The 19,617-nt window shown below is 50.3% G+C and overlaps 1 protein-coding gene across 2 annotated transcripts in view; it reads right to left on the reverse strand.

The window, feature by feature from the left end:
• DIS3L2 (DIS3 like 3'-5' exoribonuclease 2) overlaps positions 1-19,617 on the reverse strand; it is a 285,169-nt gene that overhangs the window by 50,282 nt on the left and 215,270 nt on the right. For both annotated transcript variants that reach the window (XM_031968143.1, XM_031968145.1), the window contains exon 14: positions 15,727-15,960. In XM_031968143.1, the coding sequence (XP_031824003.1) occupies positions 15,727-15,960 (234 nt within the window). The remainder of the gene's footprint in view (positions 1-15,726; positions 15,961-19,617) is intronic.

The following is a 19,617-nucleotide window of genomic DNA, read 5'->3' on the forward strand; positions in this document are numbered from 1 at the left end:
TGGGACCGAGAGCCAGGCAGGGGAACCGGGCTCTCGTTCTGGGCCTAATGTTGGATGGCTCCCACTGCTCAGAGTGTTCCAGACTGGCCATAACATTAACTTGGCAATCGATCACGGGCAATGCCGCTGCGAGCTCTTGGCTGGGCCTGGGGCCTGGCCTTTAATGCCATTGTCTGGCTCCTCTCTGGGTGACCCGCCCAAGGTCTCTGTTTCCTCCCCTCCAAAGAAATGGCAGAAAGAAGCGGTTCTCTCCACACGGGTCTCCCCGATTCTCCAGAGCAGATATTAATGGGCACCCACCATGGGCTCGGGCTTGCAGGTGCCCCCTTACAAAGCAGGTTTACTGGCCACTAATGACAGAAACCTAGAGAACAGAAGGATGAAGGAGAAATGCAAAGCAGAACTGAGCTAGTGGCAAGGCGAGGGCCCGGCTGGCCTCGGGAGGAAGGGCTGAGACTGAGAGCCAGGCAGGGGAGCCGGGTGTGGGGCAGTTTGGGGGCTCGGCTCCCCCCCTTCTTAGCTAACGCTCAAGACAGACACAGAGCGGGCTGCCCCCAGACTCGGGGACCCTGCAGAGAAGCCTCATGGGAGGAAGCGCTTTTTGGCCACACTTTCTCAGCCCCAAACCCGGGAGACACCAGAGGAGGAGGAGGGGGCCCCCAAAGGGGTCAGGCTCTGGGGGCCAACCTTCTGGGGGGTCACAGGTTGTTCTACAGAGGCAGAGATCTGAGGCTTCTCTTCACTCTCCCTCCTAAGGCCGTGCTCTATGACCCTCGGAAGACTCTGAGGGAGCCTTCAACCATTAGGCCTTTCTGCGTCCATCTATGTTCATGAAGACCGACGGCTGCTGACCTTTGTGGGTTATCTGGGTGCCTCAGCATCCCCACGGCCAGAAAGGACTCTCCAGAAGGGAGGCCCTGGGTAGAGCAGCCGGTGAGCTCCCAGTCAGCCCGAGAGCAGCCGGGGTCAGTGGGGTGACCGAATTAGAAGCCGCCCGGACGGCTCACAATGCGGCCCCCATCAGGCACTGGACAGAGCACGGAGTGACAATGGCCGCCCTGGTTGAGAGGTCACCTTTCACAGGATTCGCTATGGAAATGGGAAAAGCCCATCTTGCTCCAGCTCCAATGGGCAAAGGCTCCATTATGTGGCCTGGAGCAGCCAGGACTCTGAGCTTTGAAGGAATGGGAACCCAGGACAAACGGCTGGAGAGATATTTAGCGACATGATCAAGGCCCATTGAAAATCGGACACAAATGTGTCCCGAGGCTTCCGCATGATTTACTGCCAGGGCCATTGTGGAGGGCTTTGCCTCCGCCAGCAGGGGTGGTCTCCAGGGTGCCTCCCAGGACGGCCGGGTCACACCGCGAGGGCCCCCCTCCCCCGGCCGCATTCCCTCACGGGGCTCTTTCCCTTTGAAGTTAAAGAAAGCTGCCTCATCGATCACTGACAGGAGCCCTTTCAAAAGCGCTGGCAGTGAATTCTCTCCTTTACAAGCTGCAGAGGCCGAGGGGAGGGGGTGAAGAAGACGAATGTTAGCCCAACCGCGCCAGGACTGGAAGCCCTTGTTCTGCTGGCGCGGCTCCCGGGGCGCTCACCACCGCGCCGCACTGCCGCCGTACGGATCGCCCTTCCAGCCCGGCCGGTGACCTTTGGGATCCGTTCTCTGGGCCTACACGGGGCGGTCCTTTCATCCCACCCTCTTCCAGCAGGCCCAGTTAGAGGGCCGGCTCCCAGCAGAAGCTGCCCCACTAACCATTGTTCTTGAATATCAGATTAAAACATGATTGGGTGAGTCACTGGCTTGTCACTAACATCCTGTGTGAGGCTCCATTTTCCCCCAATACTTAGTTTAACAGCTGAAGGTTTTATCTGGATTTTTCTTAAGGTTTTCCTCTTGTCATCTGGGCCTCTCCCTCTGTGTTACTTTCCAAAGGAGGGTCAAAGGTCATAGATTGATTTAAAATCCTGTTTCCCATAAGTAAATTCCTAAAATGTGAAATCTATTTTTCGAAAGGGTCAATTCTCCCCGGGACAGTCTTGATTTCTTATCTAAATCAGACACGCTTGCTGACGTTGGTGGGGCCGTTTTTTAAAATGGATTTCTCTTGTTATCTTTGGTTTTTATGTTGCCTAGATTCCCCCTCCTAGCACCCTCCCTCCTTCGCAGAGAGTCCCTCCTTAGGAGCACATTATTTTTTAAAGAAAAGAAAAAAGTTCAGCAAAATCAAACTACATTCTAAAAGATGACGTTATGTGCAATGTACCATTCGCCATGCTTGTGAGCCGGCCCTTGCCCGAGAGGCTCCGGGCTCAGATACTCTCTCTGTCCCTTCCACACACTTGCTACCCAGAAGGTCTTGAGCAAATCCCTCAATTTGGGTGTAAACCCACTCAGTCCATAAATTGGAAACAACAAGAGCAGCCCTGCCTCCCTCCCAGGCTTATTTTGGGAATCAAACGAAAACGCATTGCCAATGACAAAGCCCTGAGTCTTGGGGCGAGCGCTGCTACAATGAAGCCCACCGTGAGAGAAGCCCATGAAGGCCCCAGGCTGCTCCGGGCGGGCCTTCCTGCCGGCTGAAGGGGCTTTGAGGGCAGGTCAGGCAGGGGCCCAGCCCCACCTGGAGCCTCGGCTTCAGGCTCACAGCAGGGGAATCTTCGGGGCTCGGAAACTGCCTGGGGCCTTGTGTTCTGGGGGATGCCGGGGGCAGAGAGGACCACCCAGAGGGGGCCGGAGGGGGTGGAAAGGGGGGGAGTCGCCAAGTGTCTCTGAAGCCAGCAGGCTCTATGCTAATGCAGATCCAAAGAACAGGAAAAGCAGGGCCTGCCCACGAGGAGCTGCCAATCCAAGGAGGAAGGGTCCACTGGAGGACAGGCTCCAGCACTGGGGCAGAGGGAGGGAAGTCTTGTGTCTGAGGAACAGCCAAAGGAGGGACTACAGCACCCACCAGACCTCTCAGGGCTCAATGAACTTCCAGACATCTAGTCTCTGCTGGACCCGGGACCCGGGAAGATGTCCTGCTGACCAGCTCGGCCATCCCGGTTGCTCCTCCAATAGAACCCGGGAGGAGGATCCTCCCCGAGGAGCCTCAACTTCCTCTCCGTCCCCATTAACTCTCCCAGAAGAATTTTCCCCCCAGGCAGCCAGAATTCATTCCACAGTGGAAAGAGAAGCAGTTGAGAACCTCTGCCAAGGTCTCTTCGTACGTTCTCAGGGTGAAGTGCCAGTTTCCGTTTTTAAAGAAAACCCTTTTTCCTGTTGTGGCCATGGCCCTGACCCGCTCCGAAGGGAAGGGGCCGCCATACTTGTTCCGAGCTTGCCTTGCGCTTGCTCTCAGCATTTGCCACGGGTCCTCTCGCAGAAGGCTGCAGCCCTGGAAGGAGGGACTGCATGGGAAGCTCGCAGACTTAAACCTGGAGTGAGAGCCTGGGGGGTCTCGTGCAAACCTGAGGCCCAGAGAAGGCAGCAGATATAGCCAAAGACCCACAAATGCTAAGGAACAGGGACCAGACTTGAAGCCAGGCCCTCCAAATACAGCACTCTATATTTCTGTAATTTTGGCAGGTGGGAGGGGGGGAAGGGGGAAGAAGGGGGAAGGGGGCAACAGGGTCACACCACTAGTCAGCATCTGGGGTTAGATTTGAACTCAGCTCCTCCTGACTCTAGGGGGTTGAGTGCTCTATCCAGTGCTCCTCAAAGCAATGATTTGTGCCTTAGTTCTATGACATTCTCTGAAGTCTCTAAATATTATTTTATCGAGTTAAAAAACACGAAATTCATAACCTCATCAAACCTTGTGGGCAAGGAACGTCACAAAATCAAACCATTGCAAACCACTGCAATTCTAGGCTAGAGGAGGTCGTTCAAGTTGGCAGCCCAAAGCCCATCGAGGGCTTCCCCTTATCGGGCATCCCTTTGACCCTTGACTCAGAGGAGAATGGATCCAAGAAGAAACCAGACCCCAGAGAACAGCAGTGCAAGAGGCCCCCACCCTGTGCCCCTTCTCAAAAAAAAAAAAAGAAAGAAAAAAGAAATATAGAGCGCTGAATTTGGAGTCTGGAAGATGGGCTCTGAATCTCAGCTCTGGCCCTTACTGCTCTGTTGTTGGACAAAATGTCAAGCCCCCAATGGTACGGGACCATCAGGCTGCCTAAGGAGGGGCCAACTGGACCAAGGTGGGAAGAGCAAGTTTAAGCTCCTGTACCACTTAAAATGGGTCCCAGCTTCTGAGTAGCTCCTGCATTTTTAGTCAGGGTGAGATGGAGAGACTACACTTCCAAATAAATAAATGAATGGATAGAGAAAGAAAAAGAGAGGAGGGAAAGGGGCGGGGGGAAGGAGGAGGAAGAGGGAGAGGGAAGGAGGGAAGAAAAGGAAGGAAGGAAAGAAGAAAGAGAATAAGAAGGAAGGAAGGGAGGGAGGGAGGGAGGAAGGGAGGAAGGAAAGAAGAAGAGAAGGAAGGGAGGAAGAAGGGAAGGAAGGAAGGGCAGGAGAAAGGGAAGGAGAGAGGGAGGGAGGGAAAAATACACAGAGATGCCTGCAGAGCTCTAAGTGTTTAACAGGTAAATTTTTCCATGACTACATACTTTCTATGAAAAGAAAAGGAAAACTTGAAAAAGGATGTGAAAATGGTACTTTTCCCAACTAGAACAGACTGCTCTCCAGGTAAATCCAGTCTCCTGGAGATCAGGGCCAGTGTCTGCCCACCCCCAACAACCTCACCGAGGGAAGCAAGTCACATATCGGCCAGGCCGCTAACCAGCCGAGCCACCTGGGACAAGTCCTTTCCCCTCTCTCCACCTACTGAGAGGGCTGAGCTGTCTGTCACTCCTCGCTCCCCCAAAAGAAATAGAATTAACCCCACTGCCATATTCTGGTCTGTGTTCCTTTCCCTGATTTCTCATGCACAGTGCATGGCACATTTTGCACACTTAATGTGCTTTTTCATTTAAGGAGAGCTCAGCAGGCAGATAGTGAATTTAATTCCAGACTCCATTCCAAGGGATTTAATCTACTCATTTTTAGAACCGTGGCCCAGGGCAAGCTGCCCTAATTAGGAAGTCAGCAGAAACTCTCGTGGCCCACTTTACGTAGTCAGGCCCAGACCAAAGGCCCCGCTCTCCCACCCAGCCTATTCTCATCCTTGCCATCGGACCTGCTTCCTCCTGATCCCCAACAGGACAAGATGCAAATCCCTATTTCCAGGACTTCTGCCTCTTGTCGCCCTAAGCGAGCTCCCCGAGGCCTGGGCCGATGTGACTGTGTTGGGTCTGATTGGAGAGAGGATTGGAGAACAAAGGTATCGTCCGGAGAGGATGTCATGAGCCAGATGCCTGCGTTCAAGTCTCTCCTCCTATAATCACTGACTGCGTGATCTGGGACAAATCACTTAACTTTTCCAAACTACAGCTTCCCCGAGAGCGCAGGGAGGCTGACAGCCCCAGCCGTGATGGGTTATCGTGGAGATCAAACGAGAATATTGTGAAGCACTTTGTAAGCCTTGGAGAGCTATAGAAATGTCAGCTAATATTGCTTTAAGCAATAATTCTGGCGTCTGTAAAATGGAGAAAATAATACCAGCATTATCTACTCTACAGGTTGTTGTGAGCAAATTATTTTATAAACCTTCAAGCGCTAGAATAATGTGAATTATCAACACTGTGATTGGAAAATGAGAAAAACTTATCAAAATAAGAAATGTTCCTGAGAGATGACTGTCTTCCTAGGCCCTCTCTGCACGGCTGGAATAATTTATACTTTCCTTAGCATTTAACTACTAATAGAAGGTTTCCAGTAATGCTTCTGCTATTCCTCCAGGCAGATAGAGCCCATCTTCTGAGGAGGAATCCAGATGACAGGTTCTAGGAGAATTCAGCAGGATTTCCTAGCAATTACCCACCCCAGGCCAATCCGACTGGGCCAGAACGCTCTTCCCCCAGGAGATAACGAGAGTGAACGCGTGTCCAATGGCACTGAAGATGCTCCTTTGGCAGGGGCGCCATTTCCCTGGCTTCTTGACACAATTCAAATTCAGTAGTTCCTTGAGGGCTCAGGTTGGGCTGCCTGACTGCTCAGATGAACAGCTCCGGCTGGCCCAGTGAATCGTGCAAAAACAGAACTTCTGGCCCAATGGAGGCAAGGGGGTGACGGATTCAGGAAGAAAGGAGGGAGCAGAGGGGCTGGTGAGAGACTTCTGGGAAACAAGTGTCTCCCTGTGCCCCGGCAGTATCCACTAAGCTGTTTCTAAATTTGGGGGTTATGAGAGGCTTGGATAATTAAGGTCTGCAGAGATCGTTAGCAAGATTATCAGCAGATCTCACAAACGGAGGACTCCATTTTCCACAGTGAAGGGGCAGTACCTAGAATGAAATAAACTACTTTGGAGCAAATTCTCCAGATCACAGCAGCACAGCTGGGACCAGCAAGAGAGGAAAGGCAGTTGTGGACAGAGGGGATGAGAAAGAAGAAAAAACCCCTGGGGATGGCTCCGGCTCTCTAAGTGAAACCCCCGGGCTAGGCGGTCAGGAGCTCTGACAGTCCCAAGCTGGTGACCTGGGGTATGATTCTCCCCTGGAGTTCAGGAGGTGCCGTCCTGTGTGCTGAGTTCAAACGGGACGATCCCAAGCAGATGGCTATCTGCTCCTGTGATACAGCCTGGGAGGAAGGGGGAGAGCTCCTGGTGAGGAACTGGGAGAAGGGGACTCGGGCAAGCCCTGGGAGGAGCAGCACGGAAGCAGCTCCTACCTCCTGACAGACAGGATGGATTCAGGGGCAGGAGGAGACACACATTTTTGGACACAGCCAATGTGGGAATTTGTTTAACTTAAATGAGCATATCGGTCACAAGAGTTTTCTTTTTCTTTTTTCCCAGCTTGTGGCAAAGAAGTAGGAGGAAAAGAAAATAAATGCCTGTTCATTTTTTAAAAATTAATTTTAAAAAAGGGAGTTGGACTAAATCCCCACCATCATTACAGTGTACATTTCTTTTAACTCTCCTTAGAACTAGATTACCAGCTCTGTGCCAATGACCCCAAAGCCACATATTCAGCTCTAATCTGTCTTCTGAGCCCCGACTCCCACCCCCCCAACTCCCTGCTGGATTTGGCTACTCCCCAAAGGAACTCACTCCATCTTCCTCCAAAGTGTGCTTTCTGTGGGAGTTACCAAGGTTCTCGGAGACCTCCAGATTCACAAGCTCCAAGTCGTCCTCTTTCCTCCTCCCTGCCTCCTCAGCTCTGATCGGTCGCCTTTACTTGTACAACCACTCCCAAATCTATCCCACCCTCTCCTAGGCAGACCCTCGCCACCTCACACCGGCTCTGCTGCAAGAGCCTCACTAAGTCTCCCTGCCTCGATACAACCTTCACATACTCGATATTCCTAAATCATGGAGATGATTCTATCACCCCCTTAACATAACATCTCAGGGATTCTCTTCGGCCTTCACGCAGTCATAGCCTGTCTCCCATCTGCCTTTCATACCCCCTTCTTTCTCCTCAAACTCACCTGCCAGCCGCCAGCCCCACAGGATAGCCACGGAGCCCTGCGCCCTGGCAGTCAAAGAATCCTGTGCTGACTTTAAGCAGTGTCCCCGGCCTTCCCCAAGTTACTCTGAATTTATGTGCATATGCGTTGTATCCCCACGGGAGAACTGAAACTCCTTGAGGGCAGGAGCTGTTTGGATTTTTTGTTTTGTTTTTCCGCATCTTCAGCCCTGGCACCGCGCCTGGCACACACTTGTAGCTTACTCTAAGTGGATTAAATACAACTCTTGTCCCTGTCTCACACATGACAAAACAGAGGCCCAGAAAAGTCCCTCAGCCGGTGACTCTGAATCCTGGTCTTCTGTTTCCAAGCCCATCACTCCGACATGACACCAAAAGCCCTTTCAGCTCTAAAGACCCCATGGTTCCCTATAAATAGGAAAAGGAAACCAGCTTCAAAATGATCTGAGCTGTCCTGCTAAAGCCAACAGCAAAGTATTGCTAAAACGACTCATTTCTGAAGATTCCAGATTTCAAATAGACCTCTTAAACAACTGTCTGATCAAAAGAATAATTCACTCAAATGACTAAAAATAAAATAAAATCAAACTCAGTGAGAATCCACAGGGGTCTCGATTATCCAGTTCATTTTCTCAGTGAAGTTTCCTGAACTGCTGACAACTAAGCTGAGAATGGGGCTGACCTCCCCTAACAGCCAGTGGTCAGTGAACAAGACTGGATGTCTGAGCTTCCTCAAGTCCATGGCCCCTTCATGAGAAGGAATTATTAGATCCCCCAGAGCCTTTAGCGGGGAGATCTGTTCAAGGAAAATCACAGAAAATAAAGGGTGTGGGTTTCCTGTGGCTCTGACACTGCTGATAGTTCGGGTTTTGTTCCCACACCAACTGCGTCCCAGCCTGAGCAGAAAACCTTGGGAAGACACAGACCCCAACCTCCACTGGCTGCAGCGGGCCCTCCCGCGGTGTGCTCGGCCTGTGCTAAGGCTTGGAGAAGAGGCAATAAGCAGGAAAGAGGCTCTTTTCTGGGCTCTTTTGGCTCCCTTGTTGTGGTGACTGCTTTGCATTGGTTAAAAGGAGAAAGGGGTGGATGATTAGGCTCCCACGTGAAGAATGGCTTCCTGTAGGCCCTTTCTAGCTATCCTATTAAGTTAAAGCAAGACACAGCAGAATCCTGTGGAGAACTGCTGGGATCGCTGGTTGGACTGGTTTGGCAATTCCCCCTTCCAGGGCAGACTCCATACCTTCTCATCTACTCATCTTTCCATGGCCCGTTGGGGCATCTGTAATTCTGAGACATGGGTCAGAATCTTACAGCATCTTGGGAGAATATGAATGCCAAAAAGGATGGGCTTTGCACTGGTAAGAGAAATATGAATAACTCTGAGCTTCCAGACAAGATACAGCAAATTGCAAAGATGGCAAAAGGAGGCAATGTTCCACGCTGGAAGGGCTCTGGAAAGACAGGCCCGCTGGTGGATTCCGGGGAGAACGACTGTGATAAACTATTCTGAGTAACAAATATGGGATGATGATAAGAGTGTAAATAAAATGTCCACACACCTTGAGGCAGAAAACACACTAGTCAAGCTTATGATCCCAAAGAAGTCAAAGATAAGAATAAAAGGCTCGCATGTAGCAAAATATTTACATCACTTTTTTATATTAGCAAAGAAGCAAAACAAGCGTCAAGACCCGTCACCTGGGAAACCAGCGTCAAGACCCGTCACCTGGGAATAGTGAGGGGCTGTGGGACTTGAGCATGACGATATATTCTTATGTCAGAAGAAATGATAAAGCACGGAGGGCCTGACATCAGTGATAAGCAGAGCTAAGGAAACAGTAGAAATAAAAAGAACTCCCGCCTCCCCAAAAAAGACCCTGCCCACTGTGGAATTATAACAACTAAGCCTGGTCTTATAGGAGAAAATGAGAAAAAGAACCCTTCCCCCCTTCTTTGGAGAAATGGGTGACTAAGGATGATACACTGTCTGCACTTTTCAACTAGATGGATGTGCTGCTGACTTTTATTTCTTTCTTTAGTCATTATTGCAGACTGGCTCCCAGGGTAGAAGGAGGAGGAATATGTATGGAAAGGAAGGAAATATAAAAACAAATTCTACCAATAACATTAAAAAAAAAAAAGATGGCTTTGATAGCAGGGAATAGTGTAAAACTGCTGAATTGCTTTAATTTTCTAAATGTGAATTAGTTTGAATTTCTCGTCCTACTTAATTCCTAACCTAGCTCACTGCTCATCTGCAATCCCTTCCTACCCAGGATGCATGTTACCACGATAATGATGATAAAGAGTTAACAGTTCTATAGCACCCATGTCTTATGAGGGCCTGCTATTATCCCTTATTTATAACTGAGGAAACTGAAGCAGAATTTGGGGCGAGCAGTAATTTGCCTAATGTTCCGCAACTAATAAGTATCTGAGGGCACATCTGAATTCGGGCCTTGCTGATGCTAGTCCACCAACTTACTGTACTGTGACAGACTGAGGGATGGGACACATGCCCGCCCAGATCTGGATCCCCATCAATTCCATCTAATAAACATTAACCGTCTACTACGTGCAAGGCACTGGGATGCCCAGACAGCCCTCCTTTCAGGAGCCTGTCCCTTGCTAGGTATCTACAACATGCCCATGCACAGTCGGGGAAGCAGGAAGATTTGCGTGGCAACTTTGTGGAGGACTTAGAGGTACATGTCAGGCCTCTACTAAGGCCTGGAGAAGAGAAGCTAAGTAGGAGAAAGGCTGGGAGGGGGAGGCTCCTCCCAGGGGCCTTTTTCCCCTTTCCAGCTTCATTTCTAAGTGTTCCAGGAAGGAGCTAGCTTATTAGGTATCACACTAAGCTTTCCATGTTCAGTGTCCCTCACCATGCTTTTGTGTAGTTTTGTAAGACAATGCTCCTTCTATTCTTCTATTCTCATGTCTATGGTATTTTACAAATGAGCCTGTACTGAACTTGGATTTCAGCTAGAAATAGTCAGAAGAAAGAGAAGGAAGAGATGAAGAGAAAAGAAAGAAGGAAGAAAAGAGGGGAAGAAGGAAAGGAGGGAGGAAGGGAGGGAGGGAGGAAGGGAGAGAGGGAAGAAGGAAGGGTCTCCACAATCTCGCTGGCTGAGCCATGCTGGCTGTAGATGGTTTTTGGCCCCAGGCCACACAAGCATCACCTCCTTGGCCCCCCAGGAGGCTCCAGCTTGGGTCTCGTGGGCCAGACCTCAGACTCTGGATGCATTATCAGCCTTCTCTCATTGACAGAGATCACAATCTGCCCGTAATTTTTGATCCTGAGCCCTCTTCCTGTGATGCTCCTGGCCCCTGAATAGAGGAATACACAATAAAAATGCCATAAAACCGGGCTTCTCAATGTGGGTCTGGGGACTCTTAAAACACTTTTGAGAAATTAACTCTAACAACTTTTTAACGTGTGCCACCGATTGCACATCCTCGTGTACGTGTGACAACTGCACCTGTGAGGACCCAGAACAATTCTCCTCACCAAACACTGGTCCTATGTCTCCATGGAAACACCACTGGAGCGAGGCTGGACCCTGCCCTGCCGCTGTACCCTTGCACGGCCGGGCTTTCCCATCTGATTTGCAGCTGACTTCCACAGGTGCTCCTCATAGCAGAATCTCAGGGGCTTCCCATGGGGACCCACAGCAGGGAGCCAGTCACTCAGTTATTCCTGTGGGAGTCTTCGCATTTAAGGGCGATTCTAGAAGGGCTCCGGGGGCTTCCCAGGCTACGGCCAGTGGGGCCAGGCCAGAAGGGCAGGAGCCCCACAACTGACTCCCCAAGGCGCTGGAGTGCATCCCCTCACGGCCTTTTCACATTTCCCAGCGATCATCCCGGCATTTCGGCACCTTCTTTAGCCATGTGACCAACCCCATCTTCCTCTGGACAAGTACATCCTTCACGATGTGTTCCTACCACTGGGGGCCACTTGCCCATAGGGAAGCCTCTGCCTGCCCCCCCATACTCCCTTTTTTAGTCACACCCGAGTCTTTGGGCCTCTCTCTAGATGAGGTAGAACATACGCTTGTTAGTCAGGGTTTGGGGGCCATCTTTGCCGGCCCTTGTTGTCCAGGCTCTGAATCCATCTTTTCACAAACGACATAAGGCAATTCATTTAAACTCTCTGATCTCAGCTTCCTTATCTATACAATCATCATGAGCCCGGCATAAATGTGGGTTATGTTGTAATTTAGTTTTTAATGGAAAAAGCTCCATGTGTCTCATAACCATCCCTAGCAAAGGCAGAACCCGGTGTCATGGCGGCTCCTCTTAGTGGCCCGGGGTCCAACGCCCCATTCTAAGGGAGACCCCTTCTAAGCTTCACCTGCCCCGCCAACTCCTCTTGTACTCTGCATGAAAGCACAGACCTGGGGAGGGTCTAGCACGTCTTCTCTGTTAATAATAGCTAGTGACGAGTCATGGCTGGATTCTGGCTCTGGGCCTCCCACAATGGGCACTGGGGGGCACCGGGAGCTTTCCCAGTCTATCTTCCCCGCCCCTGGCAATTAAAACGTGAAGACGAGGCCCCCGGCTCTTTTCAGCTGGAAATGTGCTCTGCAGTCCAGTACCTGACTTTTTGCTGACCTACCTCCCCCTCTACCTCCTCCTTCCCAAACGCCCGACTCCGACTGCACAAGAGACTGGGAGTTTTCCATTTTCAGCTCTCCACGGTGTGCTAATGGCAGCCAGTCAAGGGGGCTTGCTGAAAGCTTCATTAATAAAAGCAACAAGGAAATTACCACAAAGAGCTTTCACACACACAGGAATTCCAAGGCCTCAGGAGCCCTGGCGACCCCAGAGAGCCGTTTTCGGGGCCATATTCTGGATGGGCCCACAGCTGTTATCAAGCCAAGACCTGCTGTTCCGTCTCTTGTGTCTCAGCCATCACTTCCTTGCCAGTGGAGTGGAAAATTGAAGTGGGAGACAATGGGGAGACTTTCCCAGCCCTTTTTGTTTCATGTTTCTTGGGCCCAACCTCATTTTTCATGTGGGCCCTCAGTTATGGTGACACCACGTTCCCCCAGCGAAGGGAGAGTCAACCGGCAGGCCTCTTCCCAACCCCCAACAGAGGGACCCAGCGCCTGGCTGCTGCAGCTGGGACAGCACAAAGGGCCCTGTCTCAAAATCCGCTCTCCCCAATCCCAAAGAGCTTTCTGGGGAATAAAGAGACGAGAAAGCCCGGAGCCATCGCGGAGCCATCCCTGCCTCCATTGCTCAATGAGGGGCATGATTTAGGCCCACGAATCAGCCTGGGTCAAGGAGGTGGGAGCATCTCATTCGGTCCCGGGCCCGGGCAGGAGCCCTCAGGGCGCGCCTCCCACCTGACAAGAGGGCCCAGCCACACGGCCTGACCGGGAGGTCTCTGGGTCTAAGGACCTGCTCACATGAGCACAGACACGGCCGATCCCAAAGATGCCCTCTGCATGGGGAGAGCTAGGCTTGCTTGGCCTCCCTTGGTTCAGGGAAGGGTGGGAATTGTCTCCTGGGGCTCTCTTGCACCCAATGCCATCTCCTTCCCAGACGGACACTAACATCACAGATGTGGCCCCCTGGATCCTCCTGGGCCCTTGCAGATAGGGGTCCAGAGACATGACAATCCCATTCCATGTGAAGAAATAGGTCACAGGAAAAGCGGCCCCCAGAGCTGCTGAGAGGGATGGGGTTCCTGCCTCAGGGGCCCAGCAGGTAAGGCAGAGGGCTCCCTCAGCACCCCGTGGTACAGAACACGGGGGACAAAGCTGGAAACCTGGCTCTCAGAGGGAGACTCCCAGGAGAGCCAGCCCCCAGTTAGCGAGGCTCCCGGGCTGGGAAACTCTGTGCTTCCGTGACAGGTAGGACTGGTGACTCATTCACCTTCCATCCACTGCCCTTCTCCTAGAGCTGCAGGAATGGCTTCTCCCAACTGTCTGGATGCAAAGAAAGGCAAATGTAGCCTGAGCCTTCTCCCCTTGGTGAGAGAGAGCATGGACATGAGCAGGAGCATCCGAGATCTACAGAGGGGATGGCCCCTGTCTCTTGGGGAGGCTCTAGCGGATGAGCAGGAAGGGGCTGCGGGGCCCTGAACTAAGTGGGGATGGGAAGCAGGGAGACAAAGCTCCGCTGGGAAAGTGAGAATCATCCGTCCCTTGCCCCTCTGCCCAGTACGGGAAAGACCAAGGGGAGGAAAACTGGTGTGTGGCCCAACAGGCAACCCCTGAACACTGTTCCTCATTCTAAGAGAGACAGAGACAGAAAGAGCAACAGAGAGAGAGACAGAGAGAGAGAGACAGAGAGAGAGAGAGAGACAGAGACAGAGAGACACAGAGAGAGAGAGACAGAGAGACAGAGAGAAACAGAGAGACAGAGAGAGAGAGAGAGAGAGAGAGAGAGAGAGAGAGAGACAGAGAGAGAGAGAGACAGAGGGGGGAGGGGAAGGAGAGGGAGTCCTCCATAAGGGCCTCACTGAGCCATTGCCCATCTGATAAATGGTCACAGGCCATGAAAGGCACTTTTCAGATAAATATCAAAGCTGTCTATCATCAATCACCAGTGACTAGAGAAATGCAAATTAAAACAACTCCAAGGGACCATCCCCAGTCTATTGGAAATGACAAATGCTAGAGAGGATGCACAAAACCTGGGACACACTGATATGTTGTTGGAGAGATTATGAAGCGATCCAACCATTCTGGAAAACAATCTGGGACTATTCCCAGAGGCTTATAAATTGTATTTAGCCTCTGACCCGGGAATACCGATACTACTAAGTCCATATCCCAAAGAAATCCCAAAGAAGGCAATGGACCTATTGGCACAAAAATCTGTGTAGCGGCTCTTTTCATGGTGGTAATGAACTGGAAATCAAGAGGATGCCCAGCAAGTGGAGACTGGCTAAGGAAGCTGGGGCAGACGTTTCTGATGGGTTACTGGCACGGTATAGAAATGATGAGGGGGAGGGCTGCAGAAAAACATGGCAAGATTTATGTGAACAAAGCAAAGCGAACTGAGCAGAACCAGAACTGTGTCCACAGTAATAATAATGTAAGGATGAGCAGCTGTGAAAGACTCGGCAACGCCGATCAAGACAAAGACCCAAGGAGACTCAGGACAAAGAGTGTGTCTCCCCCTCCAGAGAGAACTAATGAAGTCTGAGAGCAGACTGAAGCCTGCTTCTTTAATTTTATTTTCCTTGTCTTTTTTGTGACGTGGCTAATAGGGAAATATTGTTTATATGATTTCACCTGAAGAACTGATATTATCCATAGGTGGAGGATGGACAGAGGAAGGAAAGAGAGAATTGGGAACTCAACATTTTAAAAAATGAATGTCAAAAGCAAACAATTTTTTTTTAAGAAGGCAGCTAGAGCAGAAATATTATCCTTATCTTATAAATGAGGTCCCTCAAGCTCAGAGTCACCTGCCCAATATTGCACGGCCACCAGTGACAAAGTCGGAGCGCTACCCAGGTGTGTGCCCACCTGCTGAGGGCTCTCTGGACGCACCGCCCTGGGCCACAGCAATGCCCTTCCCTCAAGCAGCCTCAAGCCTGTCGCGGGGGGAAGGGACATGACAGTGTTCTATGCATCTGGCCAAGGAGTCTGACATCCCCCCAAATGGCAGCCCGTGGAGAGTTTCTGTTCGGGGAGGGGCCCACAGAAAGAGCAGGGCTTTAGAAATTAAGCTGGTAAAATCATGTGGACAGCTCAGGAACAAGGGGAGGAGGACACAGTAAAGGCCAAAGAACCAGGAGGCCAGTACTGCCATAGTCTTGATGGAAGGAAGGAGGGGAGGAAGGGCCTTAACTAGGGGGTGGAGAGAAGGATGGAAGGCGTCCAGCCTGCCTGACTATGACCTGGTGCCCTGACTGGGGACGTTGGCCCACCCAGGAGTGCCCTTCCCCAGAAGTCCGCCAGCTCAAGTCTCGTGTGTAACTTCTATTAGGAAGCGACTCTCTGGGCCTAGGGATGCTGTCTCCCCCCCCCCCCCCCTTCTCCAGCAGCCCCAAGGTAAGGTATTCAGCAGCAGGCGGGGGCAGGAGCCCTTTTAACCCAGGAAAAGCTCTTTAAAAGCTCAGCCTTAGATCCGCAGAAGGCATGTGAAGCCGCCCAGTCCTAGAAGGGGCGGCTGCACAGGCCTCAGGAAGCACTTTCTGAAGAGGGCAGTGCCCCCTCCCACCCACACCAGCCCCCAGTCTGGGAAGAGGGTCCCCACCTGGTCCAGCCGAAGGGCCCCGTTCACGAAGCGCTGCTGGCGCAGCTGCTTGGCGATGCTGTGCAGATTCAGGATGGCCTGGTGGATGCGCTCGACGGGGTGCTCCGCAGACACGGGGGGCAGCTCGTCCTCCCGGAACTTCCGGTCTGGGTGCTCGATCATGCTCTGGGCGTGCTCATAACTCAGCTTTGTGCAAGAGCAGATGATGGTCCGGCCAAACCACTCGTCGAGGATCTTAAAGAAAGGGAGAAGGCAGAGGGTGGCTCTTACTAAAAACGCCCTGGGATTTCCACTTAAAACCTACTTCGGGGAAAACAGGGCGGCCATCATCACCACTGTTATGCAACACTGCACTAGACATATTGGCTTTAGCAATAAGAAAAGGAAATTTAGAGGAATTAGAATAGGCAACGAGGCAATAAAACTATCACTCTTTGCAGATGATATGATGAGAATCCCAGAAAATCATCCAAAAACCTACCGGAAACAACTCATAGCTTTAGCAAAGTGTAGGATGTAAAACAAAGCCACACAAATCATCAGCATTTCTATACATTACCGACAAAGCTCAGCAGCAAGGGAGGGAAAGAAATTCCATTTAAAATCATTGTAGACAAAATAAAATATTTGGGGGTGTGCCTGCCAAGACAAACCCACGAACTATATGAACACAATTACAAAACACTTCTCACACAGAGCCAGATTTAACAACTGGAAAAATATCAATTGTCCATGCCTAGGTAGAGCTAATTTAATAAAAATGACAATTCTGCCTAAATTGGTTTACTTGTTCAGTGCCACACCAATCAAACTGGCAAAACATTATGTTACAGAACTAGAAAAAATAATAACAAAATTCGTCTGGAAGAACAAAATGTCAAGAATATCAAGGGAATTAATGAAAAAAAAATAAAAAGGATGGTGGCTTAGCATACCAAACCCAAAACTATATTATAAAAAGCAGCAGTCCTCAAAACCATTTGGTACTGGCTAAGAAATAGAGTTTTAAATCAATGGAATACATCGACACATGACACAATAATCAAGGCCTATAATAATCTAGTATTTGATAAACCCCAAATTCCAACTTCTGGGAGGAAGAACTCACTATTTGACAAAAATTGCTGGAAAAACTGGAAAATAATATGTCAGAAACTCAGCACAGACCTCCTTCTCACACCCCATACCAAAATAAAGTCAATATGGTTATGTGATTTGGGCATAAAGGATGATACCCTAAACAAATTGGAGAACAAGGGATAATTTACCTATCAGATCTTTGGAGAAGGGAAGAATTTACGACTAAAGAAAGACTAGAGAACATTATGAAAGGCAAAATGGACAACTTTGATTACATTATAAAAAGGTTTTGCACAAACAAAACCAACAGAAAAAAGATTAAAAGGGAAGTCCAAAGCTGGGAAAAAATCTTTGCAGCCAGTATTTCTTATAAAGGTCTCATTTCTAAAATATATAAAGAACAGCATCAAATTTATAAGAAAACAAGTCGTTCCCCAATTGACAAATGGTCAAAGAATAGGAACAGAAAATTTTCAGATGATGAAATTAAAGCAACTTATATGAAAAATGCTCTAAATCACTATTGATTAAAGAAATACAAATTAAAACAACTCTGGGGTACTACATCACATCTCTCAGATTGGCTAAGATGAAAGGAAAAGATGATGATAAATGTTGGACGGGATTGTGGGACAATTGGGACACTGATGCCTTGTTGGTGGAGTTGTGAAATGATCCAACCATTCTGGAGAGTAATCTGGAATTATGCTCAAAGGGCTATAAAACTGTATATACCCTTTGACCCAGCAGTGCTATTACTGGATCTGTATCCCAAGGAAATCATAAAAAAGGGGAAAGAACTCACATGGGCAAAAATGTTTGTAGCAGCTCTTTAAGTGGCAAAGAATTGGAAAATGAGTAGATGCCCGTCAATTGGGGAATGGCTGAACAAATTATGGTATCCAAAAGCAATCGAATATTATTCTATAAGGAATGATGAACAGGCTGATTTTAGAAAGACCTGGAAACTGATGCTGAGTGAAAGAAGAACTAGGAATACACTTTACAAAATAACAGCAAGATTGTGTGATGATTAACTGAGAGACTTGGTTCTTCTCAGTGGGTCAGTGATCCAAAGTAATCCCAATAGACTTTGGACAGAAAATGTGTCTGCATCCAGAGAAAGAACTAAGGAGACTGAATATAAATCAGCACATGCTACGTTCCCTTCTTTTTTCTGTGTTTTTTTTTTTTCTCTCCCATGGTTTTTCCCTTTTGCTCTGATTTTTTTCTTCCAACATGATTCATAAAGCAATGTGTATTAAAAATAAATAAACTTACTGGAAAAAAAAAAAAAAAAAAAGATCATGACTCCATTCAACAAAGACCCAGTGAAACTCCCGAGGAGGGAAGGACAGGGGAGGGCCCTTCTCCCTCCTACCTCTGTTTGATGAGTGTGGCTGCCCCCTTCTCCCACAGAGGCCCCGGCTGCCTCATGCATCTATACGTTTCTATTGGCTTGGCCCCCTCCTTGTTTCTGCCCAGCAGACCGTAAGCTCTAGGGGATGGCCCAATGATGAGAAGAAAATGTGCTGATGGCGTTATTTGTCAGCATGGATCTTACTCCTCCAACAGCCGCATCTCAGTAGCCGACGTTCCTGAAGCTCTGGCCACTCTGTGCTAAGGGCTTCAGTAGGATCACCGCACTGGATCCTTGTGCTACGAAAAGGAAACGAGGCACCGGGAGCTCCAAGCCGGGCCCATCTGGACTGAGGACCCATCGTGGGTGGTGGCGCCCAGAGGCCTCTCCAACTCCGCCTCCGGCAGATGCGCACTAGCAGTGTGACCCTGGGCGAGCCCTGAGCCCTGCTGTCTCCATTTCCTCACCTGTGAAATGGGCTCTTAATAACACTGCCCTCCAGAGTGCCGCGAGGATCCAACGAGATAGTGACCGTGAAGTACCTCAGCACAGTTCTTGGCAATACCCACCAGTGCTTAAGAAATGCTGATTCCATGGTTCTCCTTGATGGCCACATCATGTCCCCGCCTCCTCACTTCCGCAAATACTTTATGAATGGCCGCAGATGAAGCAAGTCTCTAGAGGATGCCAGCTCGCTTCCTGTTGACCCAGGCCAGCTCCCGTGGCGACCCTCAGAAGGCCCCGACAGCCTCAGAACTGCAGAGCGGCGGAGATCGGCTGCCACAGCCAGGGAACAGAGACGTGCACAGGGACGCGGGCGGCGTCACCAGGACATTCCCAGACAAACTCCTCAAGCAGAAGATCCCCTGCTTCAGCGCTCAGCCCAGGGCCGGCCCACGGCAGGTTCTCTATAAATACCTGTTCCCTGCCTCCCTCCCTCCTAACATTATTTAAGAAAACTCCCTTTCTGTCACTCCTTCCTGAAAGCGCTTTTTCAAACCCCTTCGCGGGTAACATCATACACAGTGCGGCATCCCCATTCCTGCTCCCACGCCGGGAAGGCTCCAGGACCCGGAGGCTCTCACGGACAGAGAAGGAAGCGGAGGCCCTGGGGACTGAGGAACGCCTAGAGTCGCATGGCAGGGTCAGAGACGGATCAGAAGCCAGGACCCGTGGTCACGTGGACGGGCCACGACTTGGCCTGAGCATCTCCTGAAGACACGATCTGGGCTGGGGAGGGAGGGGTGGGGGGCAAAATCACAGCTCTCCGAGGGACCGAACAACGTGGCCACAGACGATCTTCATAATGACAACAGTTATGGCCACCACAAAAGGCTCACGAGTGAGCTCACGAACCACTGACTGCTTAGCTCTAACCGTACAGGGAAAGAGCTCACGGAGAGTCTTTGCAGTCATGGGGGGAGGGAGGGAAGGAGGGAAGTTTCTCCCTC

Source organism: Sarcophilus harrisii, chromosome 4 (assembly GCF_902635505.1).
Source record: "Sarcophilus harrisii chromosome 4, mSarHar1.11, whole genome shotgun sequence".
Taxonomy (NCBI): Eukaryota; Metazoa; Chordata; class Mammalia; order Dasyuromorphia; family Dasyuridae; genus Sarcophilus; species Sarcophilus harrisii.